The sequence below is a fragment of the Ammospiza caudacuta genome, chromosome 2, assembly GCF_027887145.1.
Source record: "Ammospiza caudacuta isolate bAmmCau1 chromosome 2, bAmmCau1.pri, whole genome shotgun sequence".
NCBI classification, from domain to species: domain Eukaryota; kingdom Metazoa; phylum Chordata; class Aves; order Passeriformes; family Passerellidae; genus Ammospiza; species Ammospiza caudacuta.
In genome coordinates, this window is record NC_080594.1 from 39,250,248 (window position 1) to 39,268,725 (window position 18,478).

The 18,478-nt window shown below is 46.4% G+C and overlaps 2 protein-coding genes across 2 annotated transcripts; one reads left to right on the plus strand and one right to left on the minus strand.

Moving 5' to 3' along the window:
* Positions 1-11,190: 11,190 nt before the first annotated feature.
* FZD4 (frizzled class receptor 4) lies at positions 11,191-17,248 on the minus strand. The gene is made up of 2 exons (XM_058800659.1): positions 16,953-17,248; positions 11,191-15,725 (listed from the first exon to the last, which is right to left on the minus strand). Exons 1-2 carry the CDS (start codon positions 17,214-17,216, stop codon positions 14,397-14,399), a joined length of 1,593 nt encoding a protein of 530 aa, XP_058656642.1. The 5' UTR covers positions 17,217-17,248; the 3' UTR covers positions 11,191-14,396.
* LOC131572400 (nematocyst expressed protein 3-like) lies at positions 17,215-17,826 on the plus strand. The gene has a single exon (XM_058825571.1). The coding sequence runs from the start codon at positions 17,215-17,217 to the stop codon at positions 17,824-17,826; it is 612 nt and encodes a 203-aa protein (XP_058681554.1).
* The last annotated feature ends 652 nt before the right edge of the window (positions 17,827-18,478 follow it).

The window sequence follows — 18,478 nt, forward strand, 5'->3', positions numbered from 1 at the left end:
GTCTTTATACTAAAAATTACATATACAATGTTTACAATTACTTTCCAATACCTATCACCTATGTTAGACAGTGAGCTTCTACTCTAAACCAATCTAAAAGTGCCAACATCACAGCAGAAGATGGAGGCTAAGAAGAAGAAGGAGAAAGGCTGGACATGCTCAGATCCCTCCATCTTGCCCCCTGAACCCCCATTCTAAACACCCCAAAAATCTATTTTTCACCCCGTGATAAATTCACTGTCATGCTACTTAAACTGTCATGGCTTGCAGATCTTCATCTAAGGTTGGTAACTTGCTCCACGGGTCACAATCAAAACCACAGGGGTTTTGGGCTCTGTGCCAGGGTCTCTGGACCCCTGGCAGGGATCTTGGCCGTCCAGGACAGCCAGAGGGATGTCCTGGGCTCCGACCCCAGCTGTCAGGGGAGTGGATGCAGGTTTTAGAGAGGAGCACAATTTTGCCTTTGGCTGACCAAAGGCAAATCCCCCCACCTTGGGTGGAGGATTACCATCACAAATCTACAAAAATGCTCCTCCCTTTGAGTTAAACCAGGAGAAAATAGTCCTACAACTGCCCTGAAACAACAGATGTCAAAGATGCCTGTTCTTTAATTACCATTTTCTTTTAGCAGTGTTGGGAGGAATCAAATCTTCCCTCAACAGTTTTTGTGATAATTTTTAAGACTTAGAAGTGTCCTTTCCACATCAGAACTTACACCTAAATATTTTTACTTCTAAGCAAAGAGTGTCTGGAGCTGAATGCCAAGAATACAGAAAACAGAGAGTATGAGAGGGTGGCATCTCTGAGCAGTCTCTCTCTGCTTGCAACTCAATTTGCATACCTTGAAACCAGGTGAAATTCCAAGCATTCTTATTTTATTGGACAAATTTTTTCTTCCTTCCAAGTGTTCAGGCCTGTGCCTTGGGATAAGGCTGTCCTTTCACTCCTGAGGGGCAACCTCTTCAGTTGTTTCAACAGAAAAGCTTCCTACACAATCCATCAAACAGAACATTTACAGCATTTAATAAAAGTCTGAGCACCCTAGGACTTGGAGAAATGCACCTCTCGGTCCCCTCTATAAAGGGGAAGGACAAGGTTGCTGTGTTTCTGCCTGTAGAGCAACACTTCTTATGCACAGCTAAACTGAAAGCAGAATAGGCTCATTATTCCTCATTCTTGGATTAATGTAAAGATAAAAGGATCATGATGGATGCTAACTGGAACACAAGGTTTGATCCTGTTTTTGGCTTTCAGAACCCCACAGATTTTTAAGACATGATTCAGGCTGCTGCTGAGAGCAGACTTGTGTTCCTATGCCTCCTCTTGCAGGCATGGTGGAGGTTACACATGGGATTGAAGCAGTCTGTGTCCACCAAAGGAAAGGGGCTGCTCAGGAATGAGAAGCTCCTCTAGAATTTGCAGCTCTTGCACTCTGATTTGGTGAGCATGCTCTCTATCAGCAGGGTAGAAGGAAAATTGATCTGGAAATAAAGAGAATTAAATAAGTTCATGACTGGAAAATTCAGTTTTCCAGGTGGAAATGGAAGATTTCTCCTGCAGGTAGAGCTGCAGACTTGTCTTTGCCAGCTGTTACAGGCTCACAGAATGGTTGAGGCTGGAAGAAATCTCTGGATGTCCTATCATCCAACCCCCCTGCCCAAGCAGGGCCATCTAGACCCAGTTGCCCAGGACCATGTCCCACTGGATTTTGACTCTCTCCAAGTATGAAGAGTCCACAGAACTTATGGGCAATCTCTTCTGGTCTTTGGTCATTGGTTTGTTCAGAGCAAGAAAAAATTAAAAAACCCTTGTGTTTCCTGATATTCAAGTGACACTTCCAGTGTTTCAGTTTACATCCTGGATCCTCTAGTCCTGGAACTAGGCACCACTGGGAAGAACCTGGGTCCATCCATCCTCTTTGCACCTTCCCTCCAGGTATTTATCTGCAGTGATGAGATTCCCCCTGAGCCTTCTTATCTCCAGGCTGAACAGTCCTAGCACACCCAACTTTTCCTTACAGGAGAGGTGCTCCAGATTTTTGCATCATTTTTATGGCTTTTTTCTCATTCCCAGTGCAAGGATCTACTGGAGACAGTGGTGGTTGATGGCATGGGACTGCTCTGGCTCTGCTGCTGAATGGTGAGAACAGACTTACAGGGATTGTTTTCTCCAGATTGGTGCTCCCAGACAGAGAAAAAGAATCATTCCTTTCCCTTGCACTGCAAGTGTCTCGATGAATGAGTAATGGCAGCATAGTAGGCAGTGAGGGCTGTCGAGCCCACATGCTGGTTTCTCACGTTTCAGTCAGTTTTTTTCACCTTTCTGCCAAGTAAAAATAACATATTTCCCAGGGACTTTGAGTCTGGTGATGTGGGAAGAACCACCTGTTTAAAAAACACCAGGGAAGTTTTCCTGCTAATTTGTCAAAGGCAGAATTTCAATCTATCTTTGTGGAAAAAGGACCCCTGAGAACCAAGTTCTTGCTGGGGGGCTTAACATGTGGCAAAAGTTACAGGAGCATTCAGGAAAGTGTGGTGGTTTATTATTAATGAGTGTAGCAGCTCACTGAGAGCCCTGCTAAGGTCAGAGATGTTTTTGTCTCTTACTCCAAGGGAGTGATATCGGGGATTACAGAGAGATAAAGCTTTCCCTGGCTCTGGGACATGTCTGGTGGAAAGATCCATCTCAGACTGGGCAGGCTGGTGGTATTTAGCTGTGGAGGGTGCAGCAGCTGCACAAACCTGGTTGGAAGGCTTTTGCTGCTCTGGGATACCCTTCTCCATCCATGTGGAGGTGGCCCAGCAGGCAGAAACCCGGGATGATGGACCTGTGTGTGGGCCGTGCCTGGCAGGACCATGCAGGAATGTGGGGAGAAAGTGCTGCTACCACAGCAGGGACACCCTCAGTCCCATGGACAGCTCACTGTCACCAGCTGGGCCTCAGCAGCCCCCTCACATCACATTCTGGGAGATTCCAACCCACAGCCTTCCCTAAGCAGTGAACAGGGCAAAAGTCCTGCCCCCCAAAGGAGCTCAGAGCCTCCTACTTAATTTAGTGGGAGAAGAACAAGTGTCCTATTTTTTCTCAACAAAAGAAGTGGAGAATAGGAATGGCTGAGTTCCGTGGTAGATCTCTAGAATATCCAAAGTCTGGGAAGCATTCTGCTGGTCTTCAGGATCCAAACATGAGTTTTCAGGCCTTGCTATTGGAAAATACCTTAGAAACATCACCTAAAAGTCCAGCTCTGGCACTGGTGGGACATCGGTGGGGTATCAGGTCTCAGCCATTTGTTTGTACTGGTGGTGTGACATCCCTGTGTGCTGGCAGACCTCAGGCAGTGCTGCTCAGCCACAGTTCTCACTGGCACAAAAGCAAGCAGGTCCCTATCCCTGCAGAATAAGGTTCCTCTACAGCTTTTGTAGTTAGAGGTTTGGTGTCTTTGAAGAGAATATGGCAATTCTGCAAAGTTATTGTTAGGAGAACTTTAAATTAAAACAAAAATGTACATTAATACATATATATATACATATAAATAATACATATGTACCCTGCACTTGCTACTTACCAACTTATTGTGCCTGTCCTCAGAAACAGAGGTTTCTATTTCCAGCTATTTTTCATGATGCACTAAGAGGGTCTTCCCTGTACTATCTTAACCTCATAATCACTGTGCAAAAAACAAATGCAAAGAAAATTTCATGGCATATATAAAGTTAACACTAAAAATAACATAAACACAAAAATTGCAGATGCCAGATGCTGGATATCTAGAACATTCTGCTTATTTAAACAAATAAAAGTGATGTTTCATTGCTTAGTCCAGTGTATGCTTTTTTAAAATTTCTTTTTATCAACTCCAAAATCTGTTATGAATGTTTCATGCATATTTCCAATGACACATTAAGTGTTGTTTGAATAAACAAAGTGCATTTTCCTTCATCCCTGCCTGTTCCATTGACTTTGTCTGGAATGCCAATGAGGAACTTTTGTTTGCAAAACTAGTCACAGAAAGATAGCAATGTGAATTCTGTCTAGCAGTGTTTGCACAAGCACCGGCCGCAGAACTAGCATGAATACTCTTGGGAATTTGTTTCTGCAAGGTTAACGTCAGAAATGATTTATTGAGGCCTTCCTCCTGCTCGCCAGTCTGGCATCCATCAAGTGAGTAAACACACCCCCCTCCATGGTTTCAGAGTGCTCGGAGACTGATCGCTGAGCAAACACTTCATTTCAGAGTCAATACTTTGGGAGTAATCAATCAAATTGTATTTATTGCTACAAAATTTAGATTGAAATACTTTGGATCAAAAGTCAAAATCAGAAGATTCTGAATATAAATTGAAGGGAAATCCACTTTTTCCTGCTGATGCACTAAAGTTGTTCAGCAAAGCTATTGTGATAGTTGATCCAGTTAAAGCTATATTTATATTATGTAGAATAATTAAGAAAAAAACCCAATCCAGTTGGTTTTGGTTTTCTTTTGTGAAATGACAGAAATTAGTATTTCTGTCCTCATGTGTTCCCATTTCAAGAAAAAATAGGATTTGTGTGGTTTTGCCACACACTTGTGCTATGTAAATGCCTCTTCCAAAGTTTTTGCCATTAAATGTTGATCCTGAGAGCAACATCTTTTTCTCTTTCTTTCTTTCTTTCTTTCTTTCTTTCTTTCTTTCTTTCTTTCTTTCTTTCTTTCTTTCTTTCTTTCTTTCTTTCTTTCTTTCTTTCTTTCTTTCTTTCTTTCTTTCTTTCTTTCTTTCTTTCTTTCTTTCTTTCTTTCTTTCTTTCTTTCTTTCTTTCTTTCTTTCTTTCTTTCTTTCTTTCTTTCTTTCTTTCTTTCTTTCTTTCTCTCTCCTTTTCTCTCTCTTTCTCTCTTTCTCTCTTTCTTCCTCTCTTCCCTCTCTTCTCCTTACCAAGTGTACACAAAAAGGGACTCTTCCTTTCCAACATAAGTGATAACTATAGAAATCTGGATTCACAGGGTCTTACTGATTGCAGGCAGAGCTCCCAGAACCAAGGCAGCCCTCAGAGAATTTAATTTATATATTCTAGTCACAGCCAATACCACTTCCCCTCACTCTCAGAAGGTTTTAGGCTGTTTAAAGTATCAAAGAGGAACCCGAGATAGAGGCTTGAAACTGGCAATACATGCACATCAGTACCAGATTAAGATGTAATGCTAATTTTGCCCTTTTCAAATGCCAGTTTTAAGTGTTCTTGTTAACGTGATAACATCTTATAACATTAAGTCATAAAAATGGGTAATGGTGTTAGGCTTGTAGTTGGACTCGATGATCTTAAGGATCTCTTCCAATCCAAATGGTTTCACGATTCTCTGATGAGCTCTGCTCAGACATTCATTTGGCAAACAGCTGCATCCCTTGAAAGTCTTTTGCTCTTGTTTCTTTGCTCTGCTGACAGCTACTGACCCTTCAGCTCTGCCAAGACCTGGGTGCAGCCCTCTCTGCTTTGAGCAGTGGTCCCCAGACCAGTTTGAGCACCCCACACCCTGGCTGTGTCCTGTGCTGTCCCTTTGCTGGCAGCCCTCTGGAATGCTGAGCAGCCACGGCTGGGACAGACACCTGCCCACACTCTGGGCCACCTTGGGGCCCTCCTTCTATGCTGTTCTTCTTTCTTCTCTCTCGTATTTTCCTCCTGCCTCTGCCCAACAGGGCTCAGGCCCAGTTTGCTTTCGAACCCTTGAGAAAGGAGATGTCTAAGGGCTGTCTTTGTGTGTGTCTGCTTCAGATAAAAAACACTCCTAGCCAAATTTGTCTGTATATTCAAAAAGGAGCTAGAGAACCTAGATGGAGAAAGAATTTTTGCAGCATTTCTTTAAAAGGCAAATTCTTTACTTCCCCTCGAGGAACAATTCTCATTCCTTCCTTAAGTGGGAGATGATGAGCCAATGGGTGCAACAGGGAACGGGATGCAAAGTGCCTGGTTTCATTTTTACTGTGAATCTATTCACATGGAGTTTCTTCTCCTGCTCACCCTACTCTGTGTGCCTCTTTGGACCAACAGATTCTCAGACTTCTTAGTCTTTCTTCTGTCCCCTGGAGGCTAGTTAGGTTCTTCTACACATCGTTTAAACTCCAGTCACTCCAGGGATGGTGACTCCACTACGACCCTGGGAAGCTTCTTTCAGGGCTTAACAATGAGGAAATAAACACATTTTTCCTAATAAACAATCTAAACCTCCACAGGTGCAATTTAAGGCCACTTTCTCTTGTCTTATCGCTCATGTCCCAAAATATCCACGGCAGCTGCTGAATGTTCCTCTCTCTCTTAGCTCAGCATGGCCAATCCCTCTGCTCAGTAGCAGATTTGGAAAGGGACTGCAAACTCCTGATGGGAGCCCAGGATGAGGACGGACCCACGGGGCTGCAGAGAACAGCTACTGGAACGGCCACCCAAAAAAAGAGATGGTAGCTGTGTCTCTCAGAATAAAAATAAGTAAAATAAGAATAAAGAATAAGAATAAGAATAAGAATAAGAATAAAGAATAAAGAATAAAGAATAAAGAATAAAGAATAAAGAATAAGTAAAACAAGAAAAAATAAAAATACATAAAATAAGAATTTTACTTATTCTACTTACAGCCAGAATAAGCAAAAAGCAGCAGACGGGGAACAAGGGATGAGGCAGGCCCTGTGCAGTGTCCCGGCGCATCCCGAAGGTGGCAGGGCTGTGGCAGAAGCAGACGCTGCTCTCTGGAGGGAGGGGCTTCGAGAGCTCTCGAAAGCGAAACCCAGCTCATCCCACGACGAAACGACGGCCGGCTCTGCTGCCGCTGACGGGATGAATTACTGGGTCTCAGAAAAAGGTCTGCCCCTTTCCCTGCTTTGGTTATAAAAGCATTCTCTGGGGAGGTATGGATGGCTCCTCATTTCTTTTGGCTCTGCTCAGGCCACAGCTGTAGCAACATGATTGTTTTGTGAGTGGAATGGTATTATTTTTTGTCATAACTTTCATATGCTAGGGCCTCTTCAGCTGATTTTTTGGTGTTTTGTATATATATATATATATATATATATATATATATATATACGCATATGTACTCTCTCCGGCTCTGAGAAGCCTCTTCCCCATCTCCAGGCCTCTCCTGCAGCCCTCCTTTCGAGAGGTACATTTGTGCTGTGGGTCTCCTGCGTGTGACTCTGCAAATGCCTTATGCTTTCTTCCTGGGGCTGACAGCCCTTCCCACCACTGCCAAAAGGCAGCAGAGAGAAGCAGGCTGTCAGCCCAGGTTGGAGGCTTTCTTTTCTGCTGTGATCCCTACAGGTCTTTTTCTTATAAACATAACTAGTGTGAGGCCAAGGAAGAGATTGCGTTAAGTCTTTCAAATAAACTTTTTGGACTTTATGTGCTGCTGGCTTCTGCCAGGAGCAGCTTTCCTTATCACAGCACGGGACAGATGTCCCACTGGCATTTTTGCCATGCTGCTTTACCAGGTCTGCTTTTTTCCTCCATGAGCACTGCTATCAACCCTCCTGTAACCATGCCAGCCTTGAGCCCAGGGCTGAACAAGGAGAGATTTATAGAACCATAGAATCATAGAATGGTTTGAGTTGGAGGCATCTTGAAGACCATCTTGTTCCAACTCCCTGCCATGGGCTGGGACACCTTCCAGGTTGGTCCAAGATCCATCCAGCCTGGCCTTGCACAGTGCCAGGAATGGGGCATCCACAACTCCTCTGGGCAACTTGTTCCAGGGGCTCACCACCCACAACAATAAAGAATTTCTCCCTAATATCTGATCTAACACCTTTCAATTTATTAAACAGAGGGTGAGCTTTTGATTTTCTCAGCTGATGCACTTGGTGCAAACCATAATGCATAGCCCAGAGCTGTAGAATGTGCTGCTGGACAAAGCCTTCACCATCAGCAGCTGGGGTACCTGCCCTGCTTTTTGACACGAGTGGAGGGCAGGGCTGGGAGAGGCTTCAAGCAGCTGGGGCCAGGGTGCAGCTGCCACTAGATGTCAGCCATTCCTTGCTGCAAGGCAGAAGACCTTCGAATGCAAGAAAAATCCCTGAAAAACCAAATTTCTGCTTTTCCATGGCACTCTGCTTATCATCCCTTACCAAGTACTTGAGTGAGAGTGCCCCTGAGCTGCTTAGGAAGAAAACACTTAATCCATTAAAACATTTACTGTCAGGCTGTTTCTCTGCATAGTAATATTTTAAAATTTAATATTGTAGAAACCAAAGCAGTCTGCTGAATGATTTGCATCTATTTTGCAGGATGTATGTTTTTCCCTTCCTTGGAGTAAGCTTAGGAAATGAAAGAACCAGACAGGAAACTAGCTAAATGCTGATGGAAATATAAGATGAAGATATTTTTATTGCCATTGTATTGACAAGCCATGGGAAATTGTTTGGGGTTTTTGTTTTGGTTATGTTTAATGTTTTAAGCCTTTGGTTTTAAAATGGACAATATTTAGGTAAAGTATCCATTTTCTGAGCCCTCCAAGTGGATCTAATTAATAACCACTTTCCCTTCTGGATGGGAACACAACATCAAAATCAAAGTTACAAAGTACAGTAAGCTTGCCAGTGCAATAATATTTGTCTTTGGCATTTACTGTTTTCTCTGGTGTTATACCTAACATCTGGCACACAGGGTGTACCTGTTCCCCGAAAAAATGGGGAAAAGAAAACAATAGTTTCTTGGTGATGCCTTAGCATGTGAGTCTTCATTTGCTGCTGCTCCCCTCTAAGCCACATCTGTGCTCTCCCAGCCCTGTGGTGACTGTTTGGTAGGCTGTTCCCAGAGCATAAAACAAAACATCTGGTTGCTAACAACACAAAGCTGTTACAACAGCTGGAGTCTGCCAGGATGTGCAGACTCTTGTCAGAACCTCTTGTCAGAAATCATTTCCCAGCTGCAGGAAATAGTGATATGGGATCTATTGCACCAGCCCAGCACCAGCTGAGAGCTGGCTGACCTGCACCCATGCTCTCACCCATTCCTCTTGGTGAGGTGCAGCAGGATGGCACAGCCCTGCTCCAGCCGGGACCGTGCTCTGTCTCATTTCTCTTGCAGCCAGCACTGGCTTTGCAAGCACTCAGAGCTGCTTTGCTCTATACACAAGCTACACCAGAGTCTGGCAGTCCAGTAAAGCCATCCTAGGTTGAGAAAGAGGCAAACTCCTGGCCTATATTATGAGCCAATTAGTCCAAGCATGCTGTAAAGGGCACTATGGAGCATCAGCAACACAGCTGCTGCGGGGCTGTGTACTGGGGCATTCACCTGTAGGTGAGCAGTTCACATCTGGACTCAGTCATCCCAGTTAAAGAATCAGGGAGTCACCAACAGCCCCACTGAAGGCTTTGCTGTTTTACTTGAGGCTGGGGAAGCTGGAAGGGCTCAGGCAGTTGTCACTTTGCTCTCTCCTGTTCCTACAACCTTGAAGGCAGACACAGCTCTGGCTTGATGGGGAAGATGGTGCAAGAGGGCTTGGGAAGCAGCTCCTCAAAATGATGTTTGTATCATACCACAAGTAGTTGCACTGGCAAAGTGAAGGAGAAACTGAAATGTGGCACCAATGTGGGAATGAATGGCTGAGGATGCAGGAGGTGTGGTGAAAACCACCACTGAAGCCAGGGACTTGGTGATACCATGGTTTCACATTACTGGAGCTTAGGCTGCTCCTGATTGCTGGCAGCACAACACTGGCCTCGTTCTCTACAAACTCTAACATCTACTTTCTTAAAAGACATCTTAAAAAAGAAATAGACAAAACCAACGAAGTAAAAAATCCCTAGCCTAAATACCAAAACAACCACAAAAAGTCCTCATAAATGTTAATTTTTTGTGAGCATTGCATACAAATACGTACTTCTCTCAACAGGCAAACCTGAGTGGATTTGTCATCTCTGTGGCTTGAGGAGCTTGCTCACGATTCAGAGCCACTGCAGCAACCCACTGTCACTTCATGGGTGATGCTCTGAGGGATCTGTGTGAAGGCAAGCACCCATGACAGAGAACAGAGCAGCCAACGTCCTCTTGAACGCCACACCTGAGGTGTTCAGGTGGTATGAACAACAGGGAGATCCTGCTCCTTCCCCCAGAAGCTCTTTGATGTTTGTAACAGTTAACAGTAGCTTTATTAAAGACTCATTAGGATAAGTTTGAGAGATCACATTAATCACCAGCCTGAGAACATTACAATGATGAGCTGCCAAAGGCATGAGCAAAGCACTCATAATTACCAGTTTTAGGTGCTGCTCTTCAAAACTTGATTAGCTACAGATACACAGGTGATAGTTGCTACTCTTTTTTATAGCACGCCCTCACTATTATCCACTCTAGTCTGATTTAGGTTCTTATTAGAATAACATTCTGCTAATTAAATAATCTCACACACAGATTGTTTCATGATGACAATTAAGTGGGTTTAAATAATTAATATTGCATACTGTTCTGTCAGTGTCAAAAGAAACTGGTGAGGGATGCACACAAAAGGCAACTCCTTGCTATCCCCATCCATCACAACTGTGGACAGAAATGACAAACAGTAAAGAAAAGTAGAGCATTAATAAGCCTAAATTTTTAGAAAAACATGTAGACATTCAATTGAATCTTTCCTCTGAAGGGTTGAAATCCCTGAAATCACCTATAGGAATGAACTCATTTCAAGCAGGTTGCTCAGATTAGGGTTTTCCCCTTCCATACACTGAACAGACCAGTGGTGACGCTGCCCTCCTCCACCATACACTCTGGGTCTGAGCTCTCCTGCTTCGGATCTATGTATTCCGTAACACCTGGAAGAAAAGGAGCCTTACAGGAGGTGCTGCTCTTCTCTGGAGCCACATCACAGCAGTGCTAGAGCAGCAGCAGGCCATGTTTCTGCCTTGCCTTCCAGCTGGGCTTTGGGGACATGCTCCCACAACACCAAAGCTCCAGCTGCAGCCCCAGCCAGCACCCAGGACCTGCCTGCCATCTTTGAAAGGGTTTCTGTCCACCCCATGAGCAGAAACATACTTTCACCATTGCCCAACCATGTCTTGTTCTCAGTTATTAGATCCAAACCATGCTGGATTAACCCATTCAAAGCATCCTCTCACCACAGCATGAGCATTTCAGTCCTTCTTCCTTCAGGGCAAAAAAGCACTTCCAACAATGCTGAAGCCTATTTAAGAAACAAACTCACCAAAAATGTGAAGGCTGCCAGGAATTCTTTCGTTATCCACAGAGGTTAAAGTTTTATTTTGATATAAAAATTAAATAGCAAAGTTGTTTTGGTTTTTTTACAGTGATAAATTAGAAATTTACAGTACATACATTGAAGTAGATATATTTTCTGTACACCCCAAAATAATCAGTGTCTATTTCCTTAAAATTCAGAGAAAGGAGCTAAGTTGTCTGTTCAATGTAAGAGCTAAGCTTGTACCTCTCTGGCAGACGCTTGTGAACACTGCAGTGCCAAGAGCACAGGCTGAGGGGGGAGGTGGGAGCAGGGGCTGTGCAGTGGAAGGAAACGCCTGCAACGTCTGTGCTTGTATAACCACAGCAACTGCACTTCCGAGACAGGATTAGTCACACCCCTTATGGCTTTAAGCTCCCAACAATGCTGAAATGAGAGAATTGTGGAGCTGCTGATACCCACTCTGCTTGGCAAGTGCCAGGTTTTAGGCTGTCTGCTGCGTCCTCCCGCTTGCACAGCCTGACATGAAGCCAGGTAAATGCATGGGGGTGAATACATCAATGGAATGGTCTGATTGATGCAACCACTAATTTCACTTTGGGGCAGTACAGCGTTCCCCCATCTGCTGGGGAAAGATGTGTCCTCAGGAACAGCAGCTGGTGCCTCCCCCCAGCCCACCTCTTTCCCACAGCATTTGAATCGCTCACATGCTTTAATGGAATATCCCTCCAGGTCCCTCCTAGGGCCACACAGTGCCATCCTCATCCAGCTCACTGTGTCTCACATCACCAGGAGCACCCCTCCGTCAACAGTTCACAGTGTCACAGGCAGAGATGCAAGGATTTCATAAAAAGGCACTATTTAACGTTCACTTCTGTGTACATAGCAAGGTTAAAAACGCCATTTATTGAATCAGTCTACTCAAACATGGGTCTTATTGTCCAGGAGAGTATCCAAAGCCTTTCAGACTGAAGCACACCTTGAGTGAACACAACACCTTGGCACGGCCAAATAGTAGGTTACAAAAAAGGGTCATACTGCATCCTTGCTCCTTGGAAGCCAGCATCCAGCTGCTGACTTTACATTCCTCACTGTGCCAGCAGAAAGACTGCATGATGGAGAAGCTCCGCCATCTGAAGATCTCACACTTGCAAAACTCCTCGTCCACAAAGGAATAACCAGATCCAAACACAACACTAACAGCGAGAGACTTTATGGAGAGGGTGAAAAGGCCCAGCTGGAATGTGGTGTTGGCCAAGACAGTGCTTGTGTGTCTTGAACAGAATGTGTCAAGTTGTCACTTGTTCTGCTGGAGAGGGAGCCCAACCGCAAAGACTGCCATTAGGGTTTGTTTGGGGTCTGGATTTTGTTTGTAAAAGAAAAAAAAAGTTCTCTAGCACATGTTTCGACACTGACATTGAAACAATACATGCTTCTGGGATGGATTAGCACTCACTTCCAGAGCTGGAGTGAACTGTGGTTTGGGAAGCACATGGGCACCTGTGTGGAAAGCAAGTATTTTAATAAAGCAGCATCTGTTCTCAGCTGCCCTGGAAGATCATGGGAGCTGGGGCACCAGGGCGATGCTTTGCAGCTGATCAGGTTCCACACAAACAAAGGAAGCAAAAGCTTGGGGCACATAGATAAAATCAAAAGTGTTTCAAAGGGATAGAGCATCCTAACAGTGTTCTCTAAGTGCTTCTAGGATATTTGTATTTGCATCACCTTTCTCACAAGCCCCTGACACTACATTCAGCTCCCCACAGGCTGATGCCTCCTCATATAAAATAATAAGAAATGTAATGGTTTCTTTCAAACATTATTCACCAAGAAGTTGGATTTCTTGTGTCCCTTTACAAAAACTGGAAAGGTCTTTGTTGCTCCTGAGGACTGAATGCCTGCTCACATTCTGTGTGTAAATATACATTAAAAACTGTCTCCATAGCTGTCAGTGAGCAATTGAAGCATCGTTGTGAGGCAGTCAGCTGTACTGCAATGTCATGGGCTGAGAATGTTCTTTTAATTGCAACTGACACACATAATTATACAACTGATCTGTGTGAACACGAGGTTGCCAAGCAATTTAACATTTTGCTTCTCCCCAGACTGGCGTCTACAGAGGAGATACCATCACACTGAATGAAATACATTAAGACTTAATTGCTTCATGCAATGAGTCTCCAGAGTCAAGTACGTTTGCTTGGAGAAACATGGCATTGTCTGAAGGTACCTTCAACTAATTTTTCTCTTTTCTGAAGGAAGGATCACTACAGAGTTAAGACTTTTTTTAAAGCTAATAAATGCAGCAGAATAAAGTGGTCTGCTAGAAATAGCAGGAGCACCTGAAGGTGCAGGAATGGAGGAAATGGATAACGATAATAGATGCAGAAGACCATACACAGTATCCCACCTTGAGCTGATTCCTCTACTTCTGAGGACAGCCTTGAGTAAAACTTTTAGATTTTATAAATATTGGTAGAACCACAGAATAACTGAGGTGGGAAAAAACACGGGGAGGTTCAAATTCCCACAAGGCAGAATCAACTCTCCATTCAGACCAGGTTATAAATGGCAAAAAGAATGAGTCAAAATTATTATTAGGCCATTAGATGACTCAAAAGTCATCCTCACTAATGCCTCACTAAATCCTACTCATCACGGGTAAGACCTGGAAAGTCCATTTACTATTTGTTTCAGGACATGATCCCTGACTGAATTGTGCAGTGTATTGGAACACCAGAATTCCCCAGGGCATAAAGACAGAATCCTCATCAAGCACTTCCTTCTCAATGCTGAACTCACAAAGAAGACATCTGACTGAGGTCCTGCTCCATCTTCTGGTAACTTGGTAACTGGACCCTAATTAAGCCCAGAATTTGGCCCTGGACTGCCTGTCCTCCATCAGCTGTAAGGCAATGAAAGGAAAACATCGTCGCACAGCTATGGGCTACAGCACCTCCATTTCTAAAGAGTTCAAGACTTAAAAAAGGAAGATAACATGTTTGGCTATTTCACAGCTTTTATAGCCTCCCTGGGCTCTCCTATTTTGGGCAGCATAGTTTATGGCTATTGTATCTGCAGCATGATCCTTTTGCTGTTTATTCTTTAAGGCTTTTTTTTTTCCTCCCATCCCCCGACAGGTTGTGCAACGATCCCCTACTCTATTCCCAACATTTACACAGCAACGTTTGCACATGATCAGTCCTTCACAGGAGAGCAGTCAGAGCAGTGGGATGCTGTCCTTTTCTCATACCACGGTCTCGTTCCCTTTGCCGGGTTTCACCCAACCGTCCGCTCTCTTCTCCCGTTTCATTTTCCCTGAGTTCACCAGTCTGTTGGAGCACTTCTGCCACGTGTGCAGAGTTTTGGCTGACCAGATCCACATACCTGATGTAATACCCACCAGAAGGGACATGAAAATTTTGAGCATCTCCACTGCCATATTGGAATCATCTGCCGAATAGCGGAAAATGGCCCAGTTGGAGATTTCGTAGAAATAACAGGCAATGACACACGTTGCTGGGACGGTGTACAACACTGAAAAGACCCCGATTTTGACCATCAGTCTTTCCAGTTTGTCAGTTTTAGTTCCATCTTTCTGGAGATTAGACCTGATTTTAAATAAGGCCACGAGTCCCGCTGCAATGAATAAAGTCCCGATGACCAGGTAGGTAAAAAGCGGAGCCACAACAAAGCCTGTCAGCGCATCCAGGTTCTGGTTCCCAACATAGCAGAGGCCGGTGAGCTCGTCTGCATCCACAAGTCTCATAATCAAAATGACAATGGTCTTCACCGCCGGGATGGCCCAGGCTGCGATGTGGAAGTAGGAGCTGTGCATCTCGATTGCTTCGTGGCCCCACTTGAGTCCCGCAGCCAGAAACCACGTCAGTGTCAGAATAACCCACCAGATGGAGCTAGCCATCCCGAAAAAGTACATCAGCAAGAAAATTATCGCACATCCTGTGTTCTTAAGACCTTCTTGGATAAGAACAGGTTCTGCTGCCTCTTCAAAATCACAGGATATCCTTTCCCGGCCCACAGTTAGCCTCACAATATAAGCAATGCTATAAATATTGTAGCACATGCTCAAAAATATGATTGGCCGCTCCGGGTAGGAAAATCTGGATGAATCAATCAGGAAGGTCAGGACTGTGAAGGCAGTCGAGATGAAGCAAAGACTGGCCCATATGGCCATCCAGATATCTGTGAATTCCTTGGCTGACCTGCTGTACAGACCAGCGTCGTAGCCACACTTCAGGACGCAGCTCAAGCTTCTCTTCACCCAAATGTACTGATCTGAGTTAGATCCCATGCCGTGGCACTCTTCTCCAGGCTGCAAGGAGGTCTTGCTGTGAAGGGGAACCTCTTCGTCTCCTGGGCCCTCCATGCACATGTGGTTGTGATCATTCTGGGGTGGGAATTTGCTGCAGTTTAGGGCGTCTGGCCAGAAAAACCCAAATTCTTTTAAAACAGGTTCACATCTTCTTTTGACAGAGAGGCACATGCCTCCACAGGGACCTATGGGGATGTTAATCTTCTCTGTGCACATCGGCACATAAACTGAACACAGGAAGAACTGGAAGAGAGAAACAGAAATCACAAGTGTGTTGAGGGAAAATGAAACAGGTTGCAATATAAAAAGTTTTCTTTTTTTTCCATTTTAGCAGTAATATTTGGTCCCTTGTCTTAAAAAAAACCAGGAAGCAGCGTAAAACAAATCAACCAAGAACAATAAAAACAAAAGAGAGAAAAAAACCCAACAATGTTGTCTTTTTTCAGTTCAAATGTGGTCCAAAGCCAAAGTCTGAAAATTTTACTCCCTAGATTAGCTCCATGTAAATCTGGCCCATCAGTTCCAATGAAGCAAGTGGGATTTAGCCAGATTTAAACCTCGAGGGTACAATTTAAGAAAGCAGAAAATCAAATTAAAGGGGTTTAAACAAATACATATATTTGTTCTGAGCATTGCCTGGATATTTCAGCTAAGAAACAAATAGGAGGAAAAAAGCATTTATTGAAATACTTATGTTCACGATCCTCCCAGAAAAATGGTTTTTATTTTACAATAAGTTCACGTATGCATTTACGACAGTAATAATTTATTGTAGTTTTCTCGTCTTTTGAATAATAGTAATTCGGCGACGCGACACCGTGAGAGGAGTTGCGTGCTGACACGGGAACTCTGCCCCGAGAAACAAGCTGGGTTTTGTTTGAGGAAATCCATGCCCGTGGGGAGGACAGGGATCCTGCCATTCGCCTGGGAAAGAAACTTTGGCGGTGGAGCTGCCGGCGGGGTCCCGAGCTGCCCCAGCTCCCCGCGGCCAGCCCCGCTCGTTCCGCACGGAATCGGGCGCGGCACCTGGGGCACGGCCGGGACGGAGGGCAGCGGCCGGGAGAGCTCCGGGAGCCGCCGCAGCCTCCGCCAGCGGCCGGGAGGGGAGCACCGCGCTGCGGCGGGCGCTCCTCGCCGCGGGCAGCCGGGACACCGCCGGGACACCGCCGGGACACCGCCGGGACACCGCCGGGACACCGCCGGGACACCGCCGGGACACCGCCGGGACACCGCCGGGACACCGCCGGGACACCGCACCTCCGCCCAGCGTGAGCCGCGCTCCCTTCCCAGCCAGCCAGGAGCGTCACAGCGAGGCGGCGCGACTTTCGGGGTGGGTTAGTACTGATCCGAGCAGGAGGGGACGAGGATGGGGTGCTGCGGAACAGCAGCCGGCCCGGGCACCGCACGGCCCCGCCGTGTGTCGTCCCCACCTCGCCCACGCACCCAGGTCCCCGCGGAGCCCCGACGCACCTGGAGCTGGCTGGAGCAGCCGTACTGGATGAGCGGGGTGAAGGTGGTGAGCTGCAGCTCCGCGTCCGCCTGCAGCTCGTGCCCCACCAGGTTGGGCATCTTGGTGACATTGTAGCCCAGGTTCTGGCACATGGCGATGCGGATGGCGTCGCAGCGCCGCTCCTCCTCGTCGCCGAAGCCCCGCGCTCCGCCGAGCAGCCCGGCCAGCAGCACGGCCAGCAGCCGGGCGCGGCCGGCCGCCCCCCCGCCATGGCCCCCCGCCATGGCCCGCAGCGGCCCCGGCCCCGGCCGCGCCGTGCCGCACGGGCCGGCTCCAACGGGGCGGGCCGGGGGCGGCTCCGCTATTAAACAGCCGCGCCGAGAAACGGCCCAGGGGAGGGACGCGCCTCACGGCCCGGCCCTCACGGCGCCACCGCCCCCGCCGCGGGAGCCCGCCCCGCGCAGCGCCCTCAGCGCCTCCGTGCCGAGCAGGACAGGGCAGGGCAGGGCAGGGATGCTACCTGCGCCTCAGCCCGGCACCCGGGAGTTCCCCTCCGCTCCCGGGGGAGCCCCGACCCTCACCCCAAGCCCGAGGAGCGCACTTCCACAGGCTCCATCTCACCGCTCCGCGCAGGGTCCCTTGTCCTTGGTGACCCACTACCTGCATTCTCCTCAGAAACCCCCAGGGATACCCGTCCGTGTCTCGTCTCCCCACAGCAGGTCCCCCCTCCTGTCCCGTGTGGCCAGTGCCCCTGAGAGACATCGTCACTATCCCCTAAGTTCCCACCGTGAGTGTAGGTCCCAGGGGCTCCCCAAGTTCGGCTCCGCAGGGATAGAGGAGACTGAGCTCCGTGCCGCAATCTTCCCCTCACTTCTGGCCTTTTTCCAGCCCTAAGTGCTCAGCTCTTCCACTGTGTAGTTAAAAATATCCGGGGTGGCTTTCTAAGCTGCTGTTTTGTCTTCTCAATGGGTTAAACTGCACCACTAGGTCACATCTGGGCTGTAGCATTGTTTGTTTTTTCACTGGGGCCATGAAACGTGTAGGGCACTGCTAGGTACCTCCTGGCATTTGTATAAATCCCTGTAAAATAAGTAAGTGTGGATGAAACATTTGTGAATTTGGGAGGAAAGGGCTGGATGATTAAGCAGACCTTTAATATGTCAGCAGGAGTAGGGATTAAGAGTAGAGAAACAAGACTCACACTTAAATTCCCTTGATATTATTTACACCTGTAATAAAACCTAGTTGCGCTGGTTGTGCCTTTAGCAAAAATATGTCATCTATTAATGAATTCTTTGTAAAGCACTTTGAAAATATTTGTAAAGCCCTGGTTGAGCAACCTCCTCCTGTGTGCACGCAGCAGGTGGCATGTGCATGTGCTCCTGAGGGTATCTGTCACAGGCAGCCAGGCCTAAGAGCCCCTCGGGGCCTTTGCTGCTCCCCATCATTCCCCAGCTCCATTGGTCAACAAGACTGCGACTAATGGCACAAACCTCCCCTCAGCTATTGCTCCTTACTAAGCACAGGACTGTAAATCACAGCAAAA